The 19,128-nt window shown below is 40.3% G+C and overlaps 2 protein-coding genes across 2 annotated transcripts in view; one reads left to right on the forward strand and one right to left on the reverse strand.

The window, feature by feature from the left end:
* Positions 1-13,430: 13,430 nt before the first annotated feature.
* The window catches only part of enpp2 (ectonucleotide pyrophosphatase/phosphodiesterase 2), a 105,398-nt gene continuing 99,700 nt past the window's right edge, over positions 13,431-19,128 (forward strand). Inside the window, exon 1 of the mRNA XM_048595807.1 lies at positions 13,431-13,615. Within this exon, the coding sequence (XP_048451764.1) occupies positions 13,595-13,615 (21 nt within the window). The 5' untranslated portion in view covers positions 13,431-13,594. The remainder of the gene's footprint in view (positions 13,616-19,128) is intronic.
* Positions 14,704-19,128, reverse strand: part of LOC109934864 (CCN family member 3-like) — a 133,709-nt gene continuing 129,284 nt past the window's right edge. Inside the window, exon 6 of the mRNA XM_048595808.1 lies at positions 14,704-15,512. The gene's annotated coding sequence lies outside the window, so the exon portion shown is untranslated. The remainder of the gene's footprint in view (positions 15,513-19,128) is intronic.

Consider the following 19,128-nt stretch of genomic DNA (forward strand, 5'->3'; position numbering starts at 1 on the left):
TGAAGCTGGGGCCTGTGCTGAGCCTTACCTCCTGCACACACTCACGCTCTCTCTCTCACACACACACACACACACACACACACCTTCCTCATGATGCTCCTTCCACCACTGAGGCTTTGGGACTCCAACTAAATAATAGAAGTATTTGGATTCCAGGGAATCTTCTATTTGCACCCATCTGCTTCCTATTCTCCTTATAAACCAGACTATTATTCTTCCACATTGTCTTTTCAGATGGTTCACAAATAATTAACATCTTTCCCTTTTGTGAACTTCCCAAACCGTTTCAAGTAGAAAGTGCATTTTATTTCCTGTGAGCTCCCCAACATAATCTCCCTTCTTATGCCCCACCAATTTGCCACTCTCCACTGTTGATTCCCACTGTTTACCCTTGTCTCAACCCAAGGTTTTTAAGTGGGATTGGTATGATTAATGACCGGCTCTGCATTCTCCTTATCATTTTTAATATATTGAAGCACTAAGGCCTTATCCAGGTATAAGTTGTTGGTCAGGAGTCTCAGGATCATCCCCCTTAACAGTGTCTTCATGGTTCTGGAAAACAAAATAAAGTGAAAAGCTGTCCTTCGAGCAGATTTGATCAGAGATACATTGTGGCCGTGTGCAGTTGAACTTAATTAAATTAGGATCCCATCAATGTTTCCTAACCCTGTTACCCCCTTGTCGGGAATAGAGTTGATGTTCTCTGTCATGGGGGTGATGCTCCCCAAGATGCCTTGATTTTGGTGTCTTGGGCTGCTATGAAAACAGTGTTCCAAACTCCTTTATCATTGTCTGGAATATCATTTACAGGAAAGTCAGTGATGATGCCCAATCATCCTACATGATGAGGTCTCAGAGTTGCCCAGAGGCAACCCTGCTAATACTGGTTTGGTCCTGTATTTGCCAGCTGGTGAAGCTTTATTTGACGTATGTGAAGCCACTTAACTGGCTGTACAGCTGGACTGCTCACACTATAGGGCTTGCCATGTCTGCTATAGAGCATACATTCTTGTATAGTCATTCAAATTCTCTAGTTCTATTGCGAATTTTAGATCATGTCTTGATCTTCCACACCTCATTCCTGGGGTTTGAGTGGCTCCAAGTTCAAACAAATAAAAGTATAAGTACTGCAGATGCAGGAAATCTGAAATAAAATCAATGTGATGGAAGTCCCAAAGAAGAGTCACTAACAGAAGTTAACTGCAGACCTGCTGAGTTTCTCCAGTATTTTTATTTTTATTACAAATTCAAGCATACTTTGATGACTGTGACCTATTGTCGTTGCAGGTTTAGATTTAGAGAATGCAGTGTCTACCACAGCGCAGCCACAATTTACTTTGGTTACTTATCTAACTTTGACCCTGAGTATGGGCACCAGCATGTACATTGGCATTTCTGTGTGATGCCCAGTGACCATCTTATGAGAAAACCTGTCCCTTTTGATTTTACACCTTGGATACCTATCCATTGAAGGACCGCAACCACTAAAGGTCCTGAGCAAGGAGATCTTTGTACATAGCATTTCTGAGAGTACAGTTCAAATGTTCCAAAAATTCCTAAAGGTTGGGGTTTATGCACAATGCACCATTTACTTTTAATACCTAACAGCTTTATAGTAGACTGCATTGCCCATCATGTAAAGTGGCTCCTCTAATTTGATTCCTCAAATTTTCTCCAATGAGAAAATACCTCCTTTACTAAAGCCTTGGCTATGCACAATGCAGTGGCTACCTCACAGGGAAAAGCTTCCATTCACTTGACCAACTTGTCCACCAGAATAAGACAGAATTTGTTACTTCTCTTTGTGTTAGATAAGGATCTAATGGAGTCTATCTGGCGACACTGCTTGGGACCCTCCATCCCTGTTCTGACCCATGGAAACCTGGGGAAGTTTCAGGATTATTCACTGCCTGAGACATGCTTTACAGTGACTGTCAACAACCTGGCAAATGCTGGGCCAACAAGGCACAGACTTGATCCGTTTCCTATGAATGTACAAGTGATACCAGCCTAAGCACAGTCCTGACAGAAGAGGTATTTGGCCTCTAACAGCCAGCAATACAAGCATAGAGAGTGAAAACAATGCTTCAGAGGAAGTCAAAGATCCCATAATCCAACCTCTGTTATCTAGTTCTACAAGACTACAGCCGCCCACTTAAATGTCTCTTCCTTTGGGATGTATTCCTGCCTGGAAACAATGTCAGTCACCTAGATCCCACCTACTATGCAAATGTGGAGCTCCCCTAACTATCTGAGCTTGTCTGAAAGCCAAGACCAAAGCAGCACCTTGATCTTTAGGGTCGTGCTGTGCAATGAGAGTTTCCACCAGGCCACTCGTGCACTGGAGACTATCCTGTCCTTGATGCACAACTCTGGTAAGGGTTGAGTGGGGGTGTGGCGTGTGTTAGCATATGTGGTGTGTGCCTGTACAAAGTGAAATGTTTTGGTGCCCAGCAGGTGGCACTCACACATTGACTATTCCTTCTCTAGCTCTGAGTGGACCCACTATGCTTGTGTTGCTGGCTGTTAGAGGCCAAATACCTCCTCTGCCAGGACTGTGTTTAGGCTGGTATCACTTGCAGCAACTTCCACAGAGTGAATTACCAACTAGGGTTCACCACAGCTAGTGCAGACACTGCCTGTAAAATACTTTGCAGGACAGCGGGCCTTCTATTCCCTTGTTAAGAAAACTTAACAATGGCACTGACCTCCCACCAAAATACTCAATAAGCTCTCTCGGTCTCCAGAAAGCACAGAACTGATCAAATAGCTGGTACCAATTCTCATCTTCCATGATCTATCGCCCACTCTCTTGGTCAGATGGTTAAACCTAGAATTTGGACTTCTTTCTGCGCCTTTTGGGCTTTATTTTAAAACCTGCCTCTCTTAACAATACCAGCAGTTCTGCCAGAAGTTCCTATTGCTCCACTTTAGTCTTGGAGAAGAGGAACAAGCCATCCCACATTATCGGATGAGATGACTCGACATCAAATTCCTTTCAGAGAATTGTACACTAGTAGAAAATGGAGTAGCTACTGTGAAGGCCCTGGGCAAACATTTCCAGCAACACTGCTAACCCCTAAAGGTGTAATCACATCTGTAATGGTCTTCCTTCCTTACCGGGATGGACCAGAATCCATTGGAAATGTCTGAAATAGTAAAAATCTGGACATTGACCAGGAAAGCAGCTAGCAACTGTGGTGGCACAGGTAGGGATGATCTTAGTCAAGACACAGTATTTGACTGCCACTATCCATGAGCCATCAGGTTTTATGGGTCGAATGGGGGAATTGATTTGTTTGGGTATTGGTTGGAAAACTCTCTGTTCCACTAGGGATCCCACAGTTTCCTCCAAGTCATCCTCTGCCTCTTTTGGTGAGGTGTATTGTTTCTGAGGTAGCACCATGGCCTCTCCATCTTCCTGTCCCTCTGTACCAGCCACCCTACTGTAAACATGATAATGGGTGGCAAACAAAGTCTTCTGTTCCCTAATTAAATCTTCACATTCAGAAGGGGGTATGCTGTACTGGGGAGTCAAATTAATACAATCTCAATAAGGTGATGGGTCTCCTTTCTCGGTTTCTTGCCTGGAAGTCACAGCCCTGGTCTTCCCCTGGTACCACTCCACACACAGACAATAATTCCCCATATCTATTGCTATTTGGTGACAGAGCAACTTGCCTACTCCCTGAGCTCCCCATCCTGTATCTGGCCAGGCTACAGGTCCATTTAGTGATCAGAGAACTGACCTGGTCGTCTAAGGGGTTGGACTCAACTCCAGATGCTGAGTCATCTGCAGGAAACTGTAAGAACTTCCACTGGACCATGGGAAGTCAGGGGTCAGGAGACAACAGTTTGGGAAGCTTCCATATCTATCAAGTATCTCCCTTCCTTCCCCTCCACCCAAATGTTTGCACATGGTTGTCTATGCTTGCAGTACCTGTCAGGACACAGGCAATTGGCCTGGTGGCAGCTGCCAAAGCTGCCAGCATTGCTTCTGGTCACACATTGGTGCATTGCTCCTTTCTAGAGCTGATAGTCTCTTTACCATGTCCTCTCAGGAGGATACTGTGATGAATTACCCCTGCATGTTTGGATTTCACTCCTCCTTTGACATGAAAGGGTTTTTTTTTGTCTAAAGTGACCCTTGATCCTACAGTTGTAGCCTCCATCTTGATGCCAATATTTCCCATTTACATTTTTTAAAAACCATTTTTTGTCGGAATTTCCCCTTTTGGTTGCCTTTTCTATGAATTTATTTTCAAATCTAAGGATCATTTTCTTTTGGAACCCTGCCTCTGTATCATTATCTAGGTCACAGTCTCAAAGGATACCCAATCAAATCTACCTACAGCTCATGGCACCATCACTTTTTGATATGCTGTTAGCCAGACTGCCTTTATTTGTCATTATTTATATGCGGACTCCTGCATCAGCTTTTACTTACAGATTGTCTGCATCCAGATTAACCAAATGCACCCCTCCTTCAGGGTCAACATCCTGGCGAATGCTGGGCCACCAAGCTACAGACTTGATCTGCTTCCTATAAATGAATGAAAACAATGCTTCAGAAGAAGTCAAAGATCCCATAATCCAACCTCTGTTATCTAGTTCTACAAGACTACAGCCAGCCATACAAATGTCTCTTCCTTTGGGATGTATTCCTGCCTGGAAACCCTGTCAGTCACCTAGAGCCCATCTACAATGCAGATGTGGAGCTCCCCTAACTATCTGAGCTTGTCTGAAAGCCAAGACTATAGCAGCACCTTGATCTTTAGGGTGGTGCTGTGCAATGAGAGTTTCCACCAGGCCACTTGTGCACTGGAGACTGTCCTGTCCTTGATGTGCAACTCTGGTAAGGGTTGATTAGGAATGTGGGTTAGCATTACCTCCTGACTACCTGTTTACAAAGTGAAATGTTTCGGTGCCAGAAGGTGACCAGCTGGTGGTACTGACACATTGACTATCCCTTCTCTAGCTCTGGGAGATCTTCTCACCACAGATTCGATTTAATCATTTTTTTTAACATTTTAGAGTCCCTTTATGGTCACCACTAAACCAAAAGGGGAACAAAAGCTGGTTACTGGGTGGTCACTCTGCCAATGCATTCTCCTATATGAACATAGCTTGGCCATGCTATGTGGTTATACCCTGCTCCTAGCATATTGTGTGTCTGGATGTGATCCATTCTATCCTCAAGCAGGATGAACACCATCCATACACAACCAACCCCTCTCCCTCTGGGTTGCTGTTGTCCAGTTTCTGTAGGCAAGTTGTCTGTGTGTGAGCCACCGTATTAATTACATAGAGTCGCAGAGTCATACAGATATGCAGCATGGAAACAATCCCTTTGGTATAACTTGTCAATGCTAGTCCTATTTGCCAGCATTTGGCCCAAATCCCTCCAAACGCTTCCTATTCAGGTGCCCATTCAGATGCCTTTTAAATATTGTAATTGTACTGGTCTCCTCCACTTCCTCTGGCAGATCATTCCATACATGCACCACCATTTGCGTGAAAAAGTTGCCCATTACTTCCCTTCTAAATCTTTCCTCTCTCACTTTAAACCTACACCCCTCTAGTTTTGGATGCTGCTACCCTGGGGAAAAGACCTTGGCTATTCACCCTATCTATACCCCTCATGGTTTTATAAACCTCTATAAGGTCACCTCTCATCCTCTAATGCTCCAGGGAATACAGCCCCAGCCTATTCAGCCTCTTCCTGTAGTTCAAACCTTCCAAACCTGGCAACATCCTTATAAATCTTTTCTGGATCCTTTCAAGTTTCACAACATCCTTCCTATAGCAGGGAGACCAGAATTGCACGCAGTATTCCAAAAGTGACCTAACCACTGTCCTGAACAGCTGCAACATGACCTCCCAACTTCTATACTCAATGCACTGTTCAATAAAGGCAAGCATACCAAATACCTTCTTCACTATCCTATCTAGCTGCGACACTACGTTCAAGGAACTATGAACCTGCACTCCAAGGTCTCTTTGTTCAGCAACACTCCCCAGGACATTAGCATTAAGTGTATAAGTCCTGCCCTGATTTACCTTTCCAAAATGCAGCACCTCACATTTATCTAAATTAAACTCTGTCTGCCACCACTCGGCCCATCGGCCCATCTGTTCATGTTTTGACTTGGCTGGGTGTGTACTCATTGAAGCATTTTTGGTAAGAATTTTCTTAGCTCATCCCAGCCATCATGTCTTCTTTTGTGCACCACCATCTTCATACCACCTTGTTACCAGTTCTGGACACCAGCTGGTTATATTTTAACATGAGTGCTAATCAAGCAGCACTTGTTAATGAGCTGAACACAAAATGCCTGAGAAATCCAACCCGTCAGTTACCATACTATTAGCCTACATTCAATCGTCAGTAAAGTGATGATGGGCTCATCAACAATACTATCAAAGACTATATAACAGTGCTAGCACATGGATGAATGATATTGGCAGTGCGTAAGAAGGACTGGATTCAACTTCTACCTGCCCAGTTAAATGTTCTAACATTTCTGAAAAGGTTGATTAAAAAATATCAAGCAACGTTTGCTTAGTAATAAACTGTTCACTGAAATTTAGCTTGAATTCTGACAGAGCCACTCAGTTCCTGATCTCGTTACAGCCTTGGTTCAAATCATGGACAAAGGACTGAGAGTGATTGCCCTTGACATCAAGACCACATATGAACAAGTGTGCATGAAGGAGTACTAGCAAAACTAGAATCAATCGGAGCAGGAAAACTCTCTTCAGTTTGGAATCATACCTAATGCAAACGAAGATGGTTGTGGTTGCAGGTCAATCATCTCGGCTCTAGGTCATCTGTACAAGAGTCCCTCAGAGTAGTGTCCAAGACCCGACCGTCTTCAGCTGCTTCAACGATGGCTTTGTCTCCATCATGAGATCAGAAGCACAGATGTTCACTAATAATTACAGAACGTTTAGCACCACTTAAAAGTCCTCAGATATTAATGATGCATATGTGTAAATATAGCAAGACCTGGACAATATCCATATTTAGGCTGACAAGTAGCAAGTATTATTCATGCCACGTAAGTGCCCGAAAATGACCATTTCCAACAAAAGATATGTGGGCATAGGGGGACATCATGGCCCCAAACTGGCAATGAAAGATTACTGTTCCCTTAGCTTGCCATCATTTCCCAAGAGTTTAAGTGCAATTTAAAATATCTGACACAGCAGTTCTAAGCATGAAAACTTGAAGAAGACAATTTTTCTCCCAAATTTCTCCTTTTCCTTTTGTGACTTCTTGTTAGGTATAGTTCCACAGCTGCTACTAGTCATAGAATTATAGGATAATAACATGTGGAAGGGAGACTGCCCAGTATTTGTGCCTGTGTGAGTTCTTGAAACAGCTCTCTATTTATTGTCTCAAATTTCTTCACAGTAATCCTGTTCTTTCCCCCCCTTCAAATATTTATCCAACTTCCTTCTGAACATTATCATTTAATCTGCTTCCAACAGCACATTTGTATTCCAGCTCATAACACAGAAAAGAATTCTCCTCACGAACAAAAAACACAAATTACTGGAAAAGCTCAGCCGGTCTGGCAGCAGCTGTGGAGAGAAATCAAAGTTAACGTTTCAGTTCGAGTGAACCGACCCAAAACATTAACTCTAATTTCTCTCCACAGATGCTGTCAGACCTGCTGAGATTTTCCAGCAATTTCTGTTTTTGTTTCTGATTTACAGCATCCACAGTTCTTTTGGTTTTTTTGTAAAGAATTCTCCTCACCTTGCCTTCGGTTGTTTTTCCAATCATCTTTAAATCTGTTTCTTCCAGTTATTGACCATTCTGCCACTAGGAACCATTCAACCTTGTTTTACGCTATCAAAAACTTCCATCATTTACAACACCTCTGTTAAACCTCATGTTAACCTTCTCTGCTGTAGAACAAACAGCTTCAGTTACATGAGGCTCCAATGTCTGAAGTCCCACATCCCTGGTGAGAGTATAATAAATCTTCAGCACTTTCTCTGATATCCTCCCTAAGGCGTGGAGTACTGAATTGATCGCAGTATTTTAGCTGAGGCTTAAACAATGTTTTACAAAGATATAAAATAACTTCCTTGCTTTTATAGTCAGTCCTTTGTGATCCTGTTCCTGTGACTACTCATCTTGTGTAAGCCTAAATATGAGTTGTTCAGCCTTGGTGAGTGTACATAGTCAAGTGCCACTGATCAGCAGAGAGTCCTCAAATGATGCTGCTCGCTTTTTCTTGTTCTGGTCAGTTATAGATATCCAAGATTCATCTTGTTTAAATTCCACACGTCTGAGATTCTGTATGATTCAGTGTCATACTATGTAGGGTAATTACTCACAGAGCTATTCAAACAATTGACAACACTGAATCAATGGTCATATTATCATACATTTACACTACTGGACTTGTGATATTCCTTCAATTGATGTGAAAGAACAGTTATGTTACCATTAAAAATGTCTGACAGCCAAATATTATTGTGATTTAATTTTCATAGTGGAAGACAATGACTAGATTGTTAATGCATGTGAGAAAGGAGTCACTATTCCTGTTTGAGCCAAAGATGGTATTGTATGCTGGCAAAGTAGTTTTAAAACATCCATTTATGAAACATTAGTCAGAGGCTAAGGTGGTTAAGCATTGAATGCCTTCATTGAACAACCAACACAAATTTTCCTATGGTATTAAAATAAGAGACTATCATCGAATAAATGGTCTTCTGAAACAGTACCAAAATTTGAATCTGTCCAATATCCATTCACAAACAGGTTCTGTTCTCAGTCCTGTTCCTGACCATTACTGGTTCTTTGTTGCTGGGTTCCAAAGGTCAAGGTATATTGTGCTAGTTCATGCCAAACATCCTGTTCTCCTTGTTGTCACCACCACTCTTCTAAACAGTTTATATTGGAAAGAACTGCATCTGATTTGGATTGAGTAAACATCTATGGTACAATGTTCTCAAGGCAATCATTTTAATTAACTTATGCCCAATCACACAATCATGACTGCAGCCAAATGCTTAGATGTGAACACTGTTAGTGCTGACCAGCCTGGTTATGTAAGGCAGGAATTGTTGAGCATTAATAAAATAATGTAACAGGAAAGTAGTTTAGGGCTGAAATTAAAATAAATGCTTAATGCAGTATAAGATCATTTAACAGTCCCCAGTCTGTCTCGTTAGCCTCATACAAAATGTTCAATATTAAGTTTCAGATGTGCTTTAAGGCAAAATTAGTTATAATTTTGAATATGTTTAAAGTTACATTGACACATGCAGACAGGAAGGAAACATGCAGTTAGAGGTTTACAACATTATTTACCAGAGCATGTCAGGCACAAACTGAGAGACTGAACTGACAACTTGGCTTACCCTTTATGCTTGTCAGTAATTAAGTAATTCCTGTTTTTGTATCAAGAGGAGGCCTAGTGAAACAAGACGACTCCAAATAAGTCTGTTTTACTCAGAGGACAGATGTGAATAATCTCTTACTAGACAAAATGAGATTTGATATTTCCCTCTGGTTTTCTTAATTCTGATTATAGGAAAACATTTGTAACTACTTGATAATGCAAAGTAAATGTTATGTTGATTTCATACTGAGCTGGATGCTCTCATTCTGTGGAGCTTTAAGTTACAAAATGTTTGCTTAGATATTGATTAGCCTTGAAACTCTTGCACTTTAATATCTAACGTAATAAACTTCCCAATTATCAGTGTTAAATTTCTGTTGTATTCAATACCAAAAGTAAATCTTTGTTTAATAATATTTGTTTAATTAAATATTTCGAAGTTTAATTAAATATTCTCAAAGAAATTGCACATAAGCTGCTATATTTAGGATTGTTTAAAATCATACTTTGTGAAGTGTGCAAAAAATGTTCATATCTGAATATCTGAATTTGAAGCACGTTAATTTATTTGCTTCAAAAAAATGCCTATTATAATGCACAATGATGAAACAGGGATTTTAACAGTTCATATGACTTTAAAACTGTTTTAATATCAAATTCATAAAATATTCCACATTTTTAAGATACTTAATACAAAATTCATATCATATGAACAAATAGAACAGTCTTAGTAATTTGTCTGAATAATTCTTAGTCTTATTGTTACAGTTAATATTTTATTTATGTTTAATACAATTTTAATTGAACATTTGGATATTTTAATGACTTGTCATGAAGATCACTGAACATTTCTTTTGGTCATCATGGTGAAATATGATTATTTTTTGGGTAAGCACAACATTGCATTGTAATTCTGCCAAATCATCCTGTCTGGCCATCAATTTCCAAAAAGAAACAGCTTGAAATATCCCCCGCCTCCAACAAACATTTTGAACTCTTCCACCGAAATATTCAGAAAGTCTTTCTGAATTGAAAACTCTGTCAACAACAGAGTTCTAGACAATAAGTTAACTGCTACCATCAAACTCATTCTCTATATAATATGTACTTTTTACAGGTAGTTTTTAACCCTGCATTGTATGTTGTATTAGTGAAACCATATCTAGAATATCATGTACAGTTTTGGTCTAGCTTTTAAAGAAAGAGCTTAATGCACTAAGAATCAGTTCAGAAAAGCTTCATTCAACTGATTCCTGGGATGAGGGGTGTTATCTTACAAGGAAGAGTTAGACAGATTGGGTCAATACTCATTAGAGTTTAGAAGAATGAGGGGTGATCCTATTGAAACTTATAAAAATCCTGGGGGGACTTGACAGGCTCCATAGTAGAATGATAGAAGAGAGACAGGAACTAGGGAACATTTACCTTTGTCAGAGTCACATGGGATTTTATTAATAACTTCGCTGAATACTGTTTCGAGAAGGATTGAAACCTGATTGGAGGGATTCAGGCATGGAGTTTTGGGCAAGGTTGGAATGGATTTAAGAGGTCACAGCAATGATAAGGATTTTTAAGAGGAGTGGGACTTTGAATGGTCAATATAGTATTATTCAAACATAAAGGCGCTCAATCAGATCCTGCTGGTCACACTCTAATGTTAAAGGCATATTGCAATTATAAATATTTTAAGTCTCTGACTATCCAAACTATCTATTCCTCTCATAGCCTTATAGACCTCTACAAACTTATGAGAGGCATAGATAGGGTGGATAGTCAGAAGCCTTATCCCAGGGTGGAAAGGTCAACTATAAGAGGGCACAGGTTCAAGGTGAGAGGGGAAAATTTGAGAGGTAAAGTGCAGGTAAATTTTTTCACACAGAGTGTAGTGGGTACCTTGAATGCACTGCCAGTGGAAGTAGGGAAACAGACATGTTAGCAATGTTTAAGACATGTCTTGATAGACACATGGATGGGAGGCTAACAGAGGGATAGAAACCGTGCATGGGGAATAAGTAGCAGGACTAAGTAAGGAGTAGGAATCAGTGCAGGCTTGATGGGCTGAAGGGCCTGTTCCTGTGCTGTATTGAATTGAATTGAAACTGTCAGAGCAAATTACTGCAGATGCTGGAATCTGTACTGAAAACCAAAAATGCTGGAAATCACAGCAGATCAGGCAGCATCCCGGGAGAGGGAGCAAGCTAACATTTTGAGTCTAGATGGCTTTCTTGCTATGATAGTCACCATATTGTCCCTATTCATGAATTCAGTTATTTTCCAAGTAATAATAGCGGGAACTAATCTCCATGTTTATTTCTGTAACTGCAACTCCCTTCCTGCAGATTCTAATCATGTGAATAAATACGATTAAGTAAAAATGAAAAAAAAACTGTCATTAAACTTCAATTAAGCAAGATAAGTGCAGAAACAGGTAGAGAGAAGGTTTAAAAATTGCTGGAGAAACTTGGCAAGTCTGGGAGTACCTGTGGAGAGAAAAAAAACATTTCCAGTCCAGTTACCCTTCTTCAAAAACCATTCTGAAATATGAACACTGTTTTCTCTCTGAGATTATGACAAGGATGAGAGGTTTTACATATCAGGAAAGATTAGGGAATCTTTATCTCTAAAACAGTACAAAAGGATATTTAATTAAGTTTTTGAAAATTATAAGTGGTTTTGATATTTACTAAAATAAGTCATGGAAAACATTCCACCACGAACAAAAATAGAAATTGCTGGAAAATCTCAGCTAGTTTGGCAGCATCTGTGAAGCATCTGCAGATGCTGCCAGACCTGCTGAGCTTTCCCAGCAATTTTTGTTTTGAGCATCTGCAGTTCTTTAGGTTTTAAAAACTTTCTACCAGTTGTCACATGGACAATGAGGGGAACATCAATTTTAAGAACATTATCTGAAGAACTAGGGAGAGGTTTGAAATGTTTTGTGCAAAGATCATTTGGATCTTGAAAGCACTGCTGAAATTGGTGGTGAAGACATGAACCCGACTAAAAATGGCCTGGATGCAGATTCGAAAGAAGCATTGTGGCTGGGCTGTGGAAGTAAGTATATAGCTCTTTCAGAGAGGCAACAATGGGTCATATACACAGCTTCTATCCTGCATCTATGTTGAAAGCAATAGCCTACCCCATTTTATCAAATACAATAACTAAACCTAAATCACCAATGGTTAATTACAATATCAACAATATTTAATGGCCTGAATTATGTTTGAAGACTAATAATTATTAATTTAATTAACACCCAAACAATCTTATTGATATGTCTGGATTATCCAGTTCAGGTTCATGAGTCGGTGTGAGAAAAAGAAATATAACTTTAACAAAATTCAAAGTAGGAGGTAAAAATGCAAAGCCATATTTTCACTCTTCAGTAGTGTTAGGATTAAGCATTTCCTCCTCGTTAGTAACATCTGCCCATCAAACAAAGGGATGCATCTGGGGTTCCTGTGGTCAGATTTCAGATTTGATAACCACGTCAGGCACAACTGGTCTTATTGGAAATGACCTAAATTTATTGATAATTTCAGGCTTGTCAAAGGGGCAGCCCGGCCTCCTGTATATGCCAACTAGCTATCCAGCCAGCTGTACAATAAGGAAGCCAGAAGAAACAAGGATTGTGCTGAGACTTGATGCATTCCGTTTACAAGAATAAAGTTGTTTACCTTGAAAGATGTGCAAACCGGAGTTCTAAACAAAATGCAACCAAGATTAATTTGAAGTGCGCATCAGGAAATTACTCCAAAACACCGATAGTTATTTAAAATATATTAATTTACACGATTAGTCCTGTTCTGATTTTTTTTGTAAGAAAGAGAAACGGGAACCGTAAAATACTGCGCCATTTATAATTGCAGTATTGTTATGTGCTAAACGTTTATGAAATCCTCTTCATAAAACGAAGTGTCGGATTTTGGACACTGGGTTCTTGGATGTTAAAACTTCGCTTAAGTCATGAACGTGGGAGTTTGCAGCAGCGGGCTAGTCTGAAGGTCATGCAACTAGTGCCGCTATTGTATTTAAAGCTCGCTGATACGATTAACTCATCTACATTGAGGTAAAGCCAGAGAAACAAACGACATCGAACAAAATAAGCACAGAATGTGCGAGATTTGAACCAGTGCCCGCAACTGATAACTGGAGTGAACTGGTCTCCAAATAGCTGTAATGCAGTAGGCACAACAAAGACCGATTTTCTTCAATGTTTATGAAGGACAATGGTTGTTATGGGAGAGCTGGTACGGTAGGCCCCTTTTTAACCCTGTGCTTTCACTGGAGTTTCTTCTTGTGTGGTCGAGTTTTGCTGGTTTGATAGTTTGTGATGTCTTGCATGTTTAGATAAGCTTCCTTCCACCCAATGGCCATGAAATATTATTCAGATTCATTAATAAATGAAAATAATACCAGATCAACTTTTTTTTTCCATCGAGTTAAATATTGCTTTGAATGAGGCGATTTAAGAAAATTAATCAAAAATATTGACAGGATATCAAGGTATGAATTTAATTGATAAAATGCAGCTCTTCCTTGATGTTAGAAAAGTGAATGCTGATTAGGAAGAGTGAAACCGGACACCATGAGGAAGGGAAGGCAGAGTAAATCCAGATGTGGTGTAGAGTTTTGAACAGGACCTTGGTGAGACGGAGCTGTGAAAACACTGGCCACACATTGTTACACGATGATATTATCCGAGCGAGTTACTCACTTTGAATGACCTTCAGTTCCCAACTTAATCAATTCCAAGGGCATTGAAAGCGGATGTGGCTGACAAATGATGAACTGAGCGGTTCAGTGTGTGTGTGTGTGTGTGAACGGTCACTGATATATCCTGGCCCGCAGTGGGGGTGGGAGCTGATGTTCACGGGAAACGATTCAGACCCACAGACTGTTCTATAAACCGAATGAAGTTTCTGTCCGTTTCACAGCGCGTCCATTTTTACACAGAATGTTGCAGTGCCATTTATTTTCGTGGAATTGATGTTACTTATCCATTTAAGGCTGTTTGTCATAAATGCTACTGGAAATTATGCCATTATGAATAATATTTCTTATGGACATGAGCATTATGAACAGTATTCTAGATAAAGTTGGTTGTGCAAATCTTATTTGAATATGGGCAGCAACGTGAGAGAGAATAGAATCCCTACAGCGTGGAAGCAGGCCATTTGGCCCATCGAGTCCACAGCGAACTTCCCAAAAGCATCCCGCCCAGGCCCATCCCCCTACTCCACCCCTGTAATCCTTCAGCTGCCATGGCTAACCCACCCAGCCTGCATATCCCTGGACACTGTGAGCAATTTAGCATGGCCAGTCCTCCCAACCTGCACATCTTTGGACTGTGGGAGGAAGCCCACGAGGACGCGGGGAGAATGTGCAAACTCCAGTCGCCCAAGGCTGGTATCGAACCCGGAGCCCTGACGCTGTGGGGCACCGTGCCGCCCCTGTAATTGGCAGCGGTGGGATTTTTTTTTAAAGGAATGAGCATCACCTGAAGCAGAAATAAGTTATTGTGCACTTTACATCGAATCTTGTTAAAATCACTGTAGGCTCGGCCGCTGTTACATGGGACCTCCGACATCTGCAAACCTTCTGATTTCCAAGGGTAGCCTGCAAATGTGACCATGCTTGAGGGATCCCCTCTCTCAGTGCTGAGACACCTGTGCCACCCCGCTATTTTTGCCTACTGGGTCATTTTATTTGTCTGTACACAAACAGCAACTGTCATTCGGCGATTGCAGAAAGCAAAATAGAGTATAGAATTAAAAATTTCACGTTGCTGTATTCTGACTAGATAGAAAACCAGCAGAATGCTAACGTTGCGGTCTCCTGGAATTTGAGAAGCTACGTTCTAAACTAGATCTAACGTGTCTTCAGGCAGCTCTGATCGCTTCTCTTTCGACCTCAGAGTGAGGAGTCAGAGGAAACCCAGCTGTCCAACTATAAAAGATCAGCTTAAGTCCACATCATATTAACCAATAGTAATTGATCACTGTCGTCCAATTAAAGGCTGCTTTCCAAGGATCCAGATATACGAAAATAAATAATCGCAGTTGCCGTCTTGTGTTTTGCTACATCCTCTCCACCTTCCAGATGGTTTAATTGGCTCCCAGTCCCCCCGTCGAACTGTGCACAGTCCTGATGAAAAAAGAGCAAATGATTATTTCAATGCACCGCAGAGCTATACAAAAGCCCGCTGAGATTTTCTGTAGCCAATTTGTTACAGCATGTGCTGCTCGTTATTCTTGAACTCTTGGTGGGGTATTTAAGAACTGAATCAGACTCGTAAAAATGAATAAAAAACAAGTAAACGATAGATTAAGAGGCAAAGTTACGAATGAAAAGGACCAGTGAAATATAGATGGGGGCGGAGTGTGGGAGTAGGAAAGTGCATTGTAAACATTATCACAGTTTATTATTCCCTAATGTCCAGAAAATGAGAACACAGGAATATTTAAGAACATGTCTGCTGCCCTCCTATCCATTTCCATAAGGAATTCCAAAAGGGAACCAAACCGAGTGCCATTGTGAGCCACTGGGAATGCTCATCTCGAAAAGCAGCACGTTAACTAACGAACAACAACGATATCTTGCTAAATAAGCCTATAAAGTTCATTCATTCGCGAAAGTTTGGTAGGTGTGTATTTTTAAAATAATGTTCGCTTAGGGGATGAATTTTTAAAGAATCGTAGAATCCTTACAGTGTGAAAACAGGCCACTCGGCCGATCAAGTATACACTGACCCTCTGAGGAGCATCCCACACAATCCCTGTAACCCTGCATTTCCCATGGCTAATCCACCTAGCCTGCACATCCTTGGACTCTCGAATTCTTACGTTGACGAATTCTCGACAGTAAAGGTTAATTTTGCTACACGCCATTTAGAGATTTCTAACCCTTTTCTTGACACACATTGTATGAGTTGACTCAAAGATGAGGAGATAGGAATTTATCCCTATGGCACAAACTGGGGCTTTATGTGAAGTATATTAAATTCCACTGACTTCAATCAAACTGGAATTCAGCTACTAGTTACAGTACACCCTATCTCACCAATTTCCCCCCAACGTCCAAGACATATTTCTATCCTCATTGATGGCCTGGCTGAGAGTGGCTGGGTTGCAGAGTCTTAAGTTAGCTCCAACCCGAAAAATAGACTATCTGCTTCTGATGGCATTTATTATAGCCTACTCTTTACCCTTACGCTCTTTCGGGGAAAAAAAGCGGGTAAGTTAAAATACTTTAATGCAACTTGAACTGCGTTCTGGTGTTTCCAATCAGCTGAAAATGTCATTGCATTTTGTAATAGGAAGCAATTTAATATGAAGTCTAATCACAGACAGGTTGTGGGTACATTGTATGAAATACTGGCAGGCCTTCTGGCCTCCCATATTATAACATTAGGAAACAGTGGCCTTGTGGTAATCCATAGATTTAGGATAATACTCTGGTAACATGAGTTCAAATCCCACTTTGGCAGCTATTGGAATTTAAATTTAGTCAATAAATCTGGAATATAAAGCTAGTGTCAGTTAGGGATGAACAACAAATGTCCACATCCCATTAAAGAATAGAGAATAATATTGAGAACTCTGCACTCCAACCAACACAAAGCTAAGAGAAAATTACTTGTCTATCCCGTTGTGCACTTATTGAGCAACTAACCTTTTTAACATCCTGAACACACTTGGAAACAAGCTGTAAGAATTATGATGGCTTGCACATAATTTTTAAAATTAAAATCCACAATGAGCATTTACAGAATTCCAAGATATTGTAGCAATTATTTATGATTAAATCCAGTAACATTTCTTTGTGGTAAATCAAGTATTAAACTGGTTCCAACGATTTCATTTTCTGAAAAAAAAGTTTTGCTTGAGATTTGTGGCAAGAACAGTTGAAAATTACCAAAGCAACTTGATTATTCAGTTTGCAGAACACAGCTCCATGCTTTGGGGAATTACTACGATAAACATTCAGGGCTACACAAGTAGCACAGATATAATCCCGGATTAGGATTTAGAACAGAGTTTAAATTACATGCTGTAAATTGAAATCAATCATAATGTTAACTTAATGTTAGGCTTGGAGAAAACAGTGTTTAAGACCCAAAGTAAGGATGGGTGAATAATGAATTATAATTTGAATGTGGAGATAGTTCATCTCCCACTCCACCTATTTCTTGATCAAATTCGCAGTTGGGTTGTTTATGTGCAATGTAATTCACAATTCATATTGCAAGAGGTTATCCTGAAACAGATGGTACTTATTTTCCAGCCAGTGAAATCAGAGCAGAAAGGAAGTTTGATGTTCATTTATAAATCACATTTCACAACTTCAAAATATCCCAACAAAAGAAACCAAAATAACTGCGGATGCTAGAAATCAGAAACAAGCTCAGAAGTTGAGCAGGTCTGGCAGCATCTGTGGAGAGGAATCAGAATTAATGTTTCAGGTTCAGTGACCCTTCCTCAGAATTGGCAGAATATCCCACAACTTCAGAATACCCCTCTTTACCACCAATGAGTTGAAGTGTAGTTACCGCTATGATGTGGATATTACAATGTCTAATTTGTGCATATCCCACCTACAGCAATGTGATCAGGACTAAACAACTTTTTATTTAGTGATATTTGTTGAGGGTTAAATCATAACCAGGACATTGGAGGGAACCCTTCTGTTCTCCTTTGAAGATTGTCATCAGATCTTTTACACCTATTTGAGAGGAGAGATGAGACCTCAGTTTTATATCTTATCTGAAAAAATGTACCCACAAGAGTTTGCCACTCCATCAGTATTGTCTTGAAGTATCAGCCTGAACTTTGTGTTAAAGGCTGATACATGTTACTTGAATCCATGATTTCTGACTCAAAGTATTCCCATAGAGCCTGGCTAAAGTTTGTGGCTTGGTGTAATATTCAGAAGCTGCCATCCCATTTACAGCAGGTAGAAGCATGTTGAATTGACCCATAGACATTTACAGCACAGAAAGAAGACATTCAGCCTATCATGTCTACTCTGGTCAATAAAGATCTGACTACACTAATCTCATTTTGTAGCTTTTGGTCTATAGCTCCAGAGAATATATGAATACCACTTAAATATTAGGGGAGCTTCCAACTCAACCAGCTTTCCAGGCAGCGAGTTTCAGACTTCCAAATCCATCTGGGTGAAAACAAAATTCCATGGCTCTCCTCTTAGCATTATTTTTTACCTTAAATCTATGTCCCCTGGTTTTTAATACCTTTTTTAATAGAAAAAGTGCCTTCCTATCCATCCTTCCTATGCCCTTCATAATCTTAATCCCAGGTAACAATCCTGGCAAATCTCCTCTGCCCCTATCTAGCTGAGCCACATCCTTCCTATAGTTAGCTCAGTTGGCTGGATGGGTGATTTGCAACACAGAGCAATGCCAACAGTGTGGGTTTAATTCCTGCACTAGCTGTGGTTACTGTGGCAGACTTTCCTTCTCAACCTCTTCCCCCTGCTTGAGGTGTGGTGACTCTGAGGTTAAACCACTGCCAGTTATCTGTCTCTGAGAGAACAGCCCTATGATCTGGTAGGGCTATGGTGACTTTGCTTTACCTTTATACTGTGTTGACTAGAATTGCAATACTCCATATGTGGCCTAACTACCATTTGAAATAGTTCTAGCATAACCTCCCTGCTCTTGAATTCTATGCCTCATCTAAAAAAAGCCAAGCATTCCGTGCCTGGATTGGAAGGTCTAAGCTATGAAGAAAGATTGGATTGG

This window comes from Rhincodon typus, chromosome 4 (assembly GCF_021869965.1).
Source record: "Rhincodon typus isolate 14 chromosome 4, sRhiTyp1.1, whole genome shotgun sequence".
NCBI lineage: Eukaryota > Metazoa > Chordata > Chondrichthyes > Orectolobiformes > Rhincodontidae > Rhincodon > Rhincodon typus.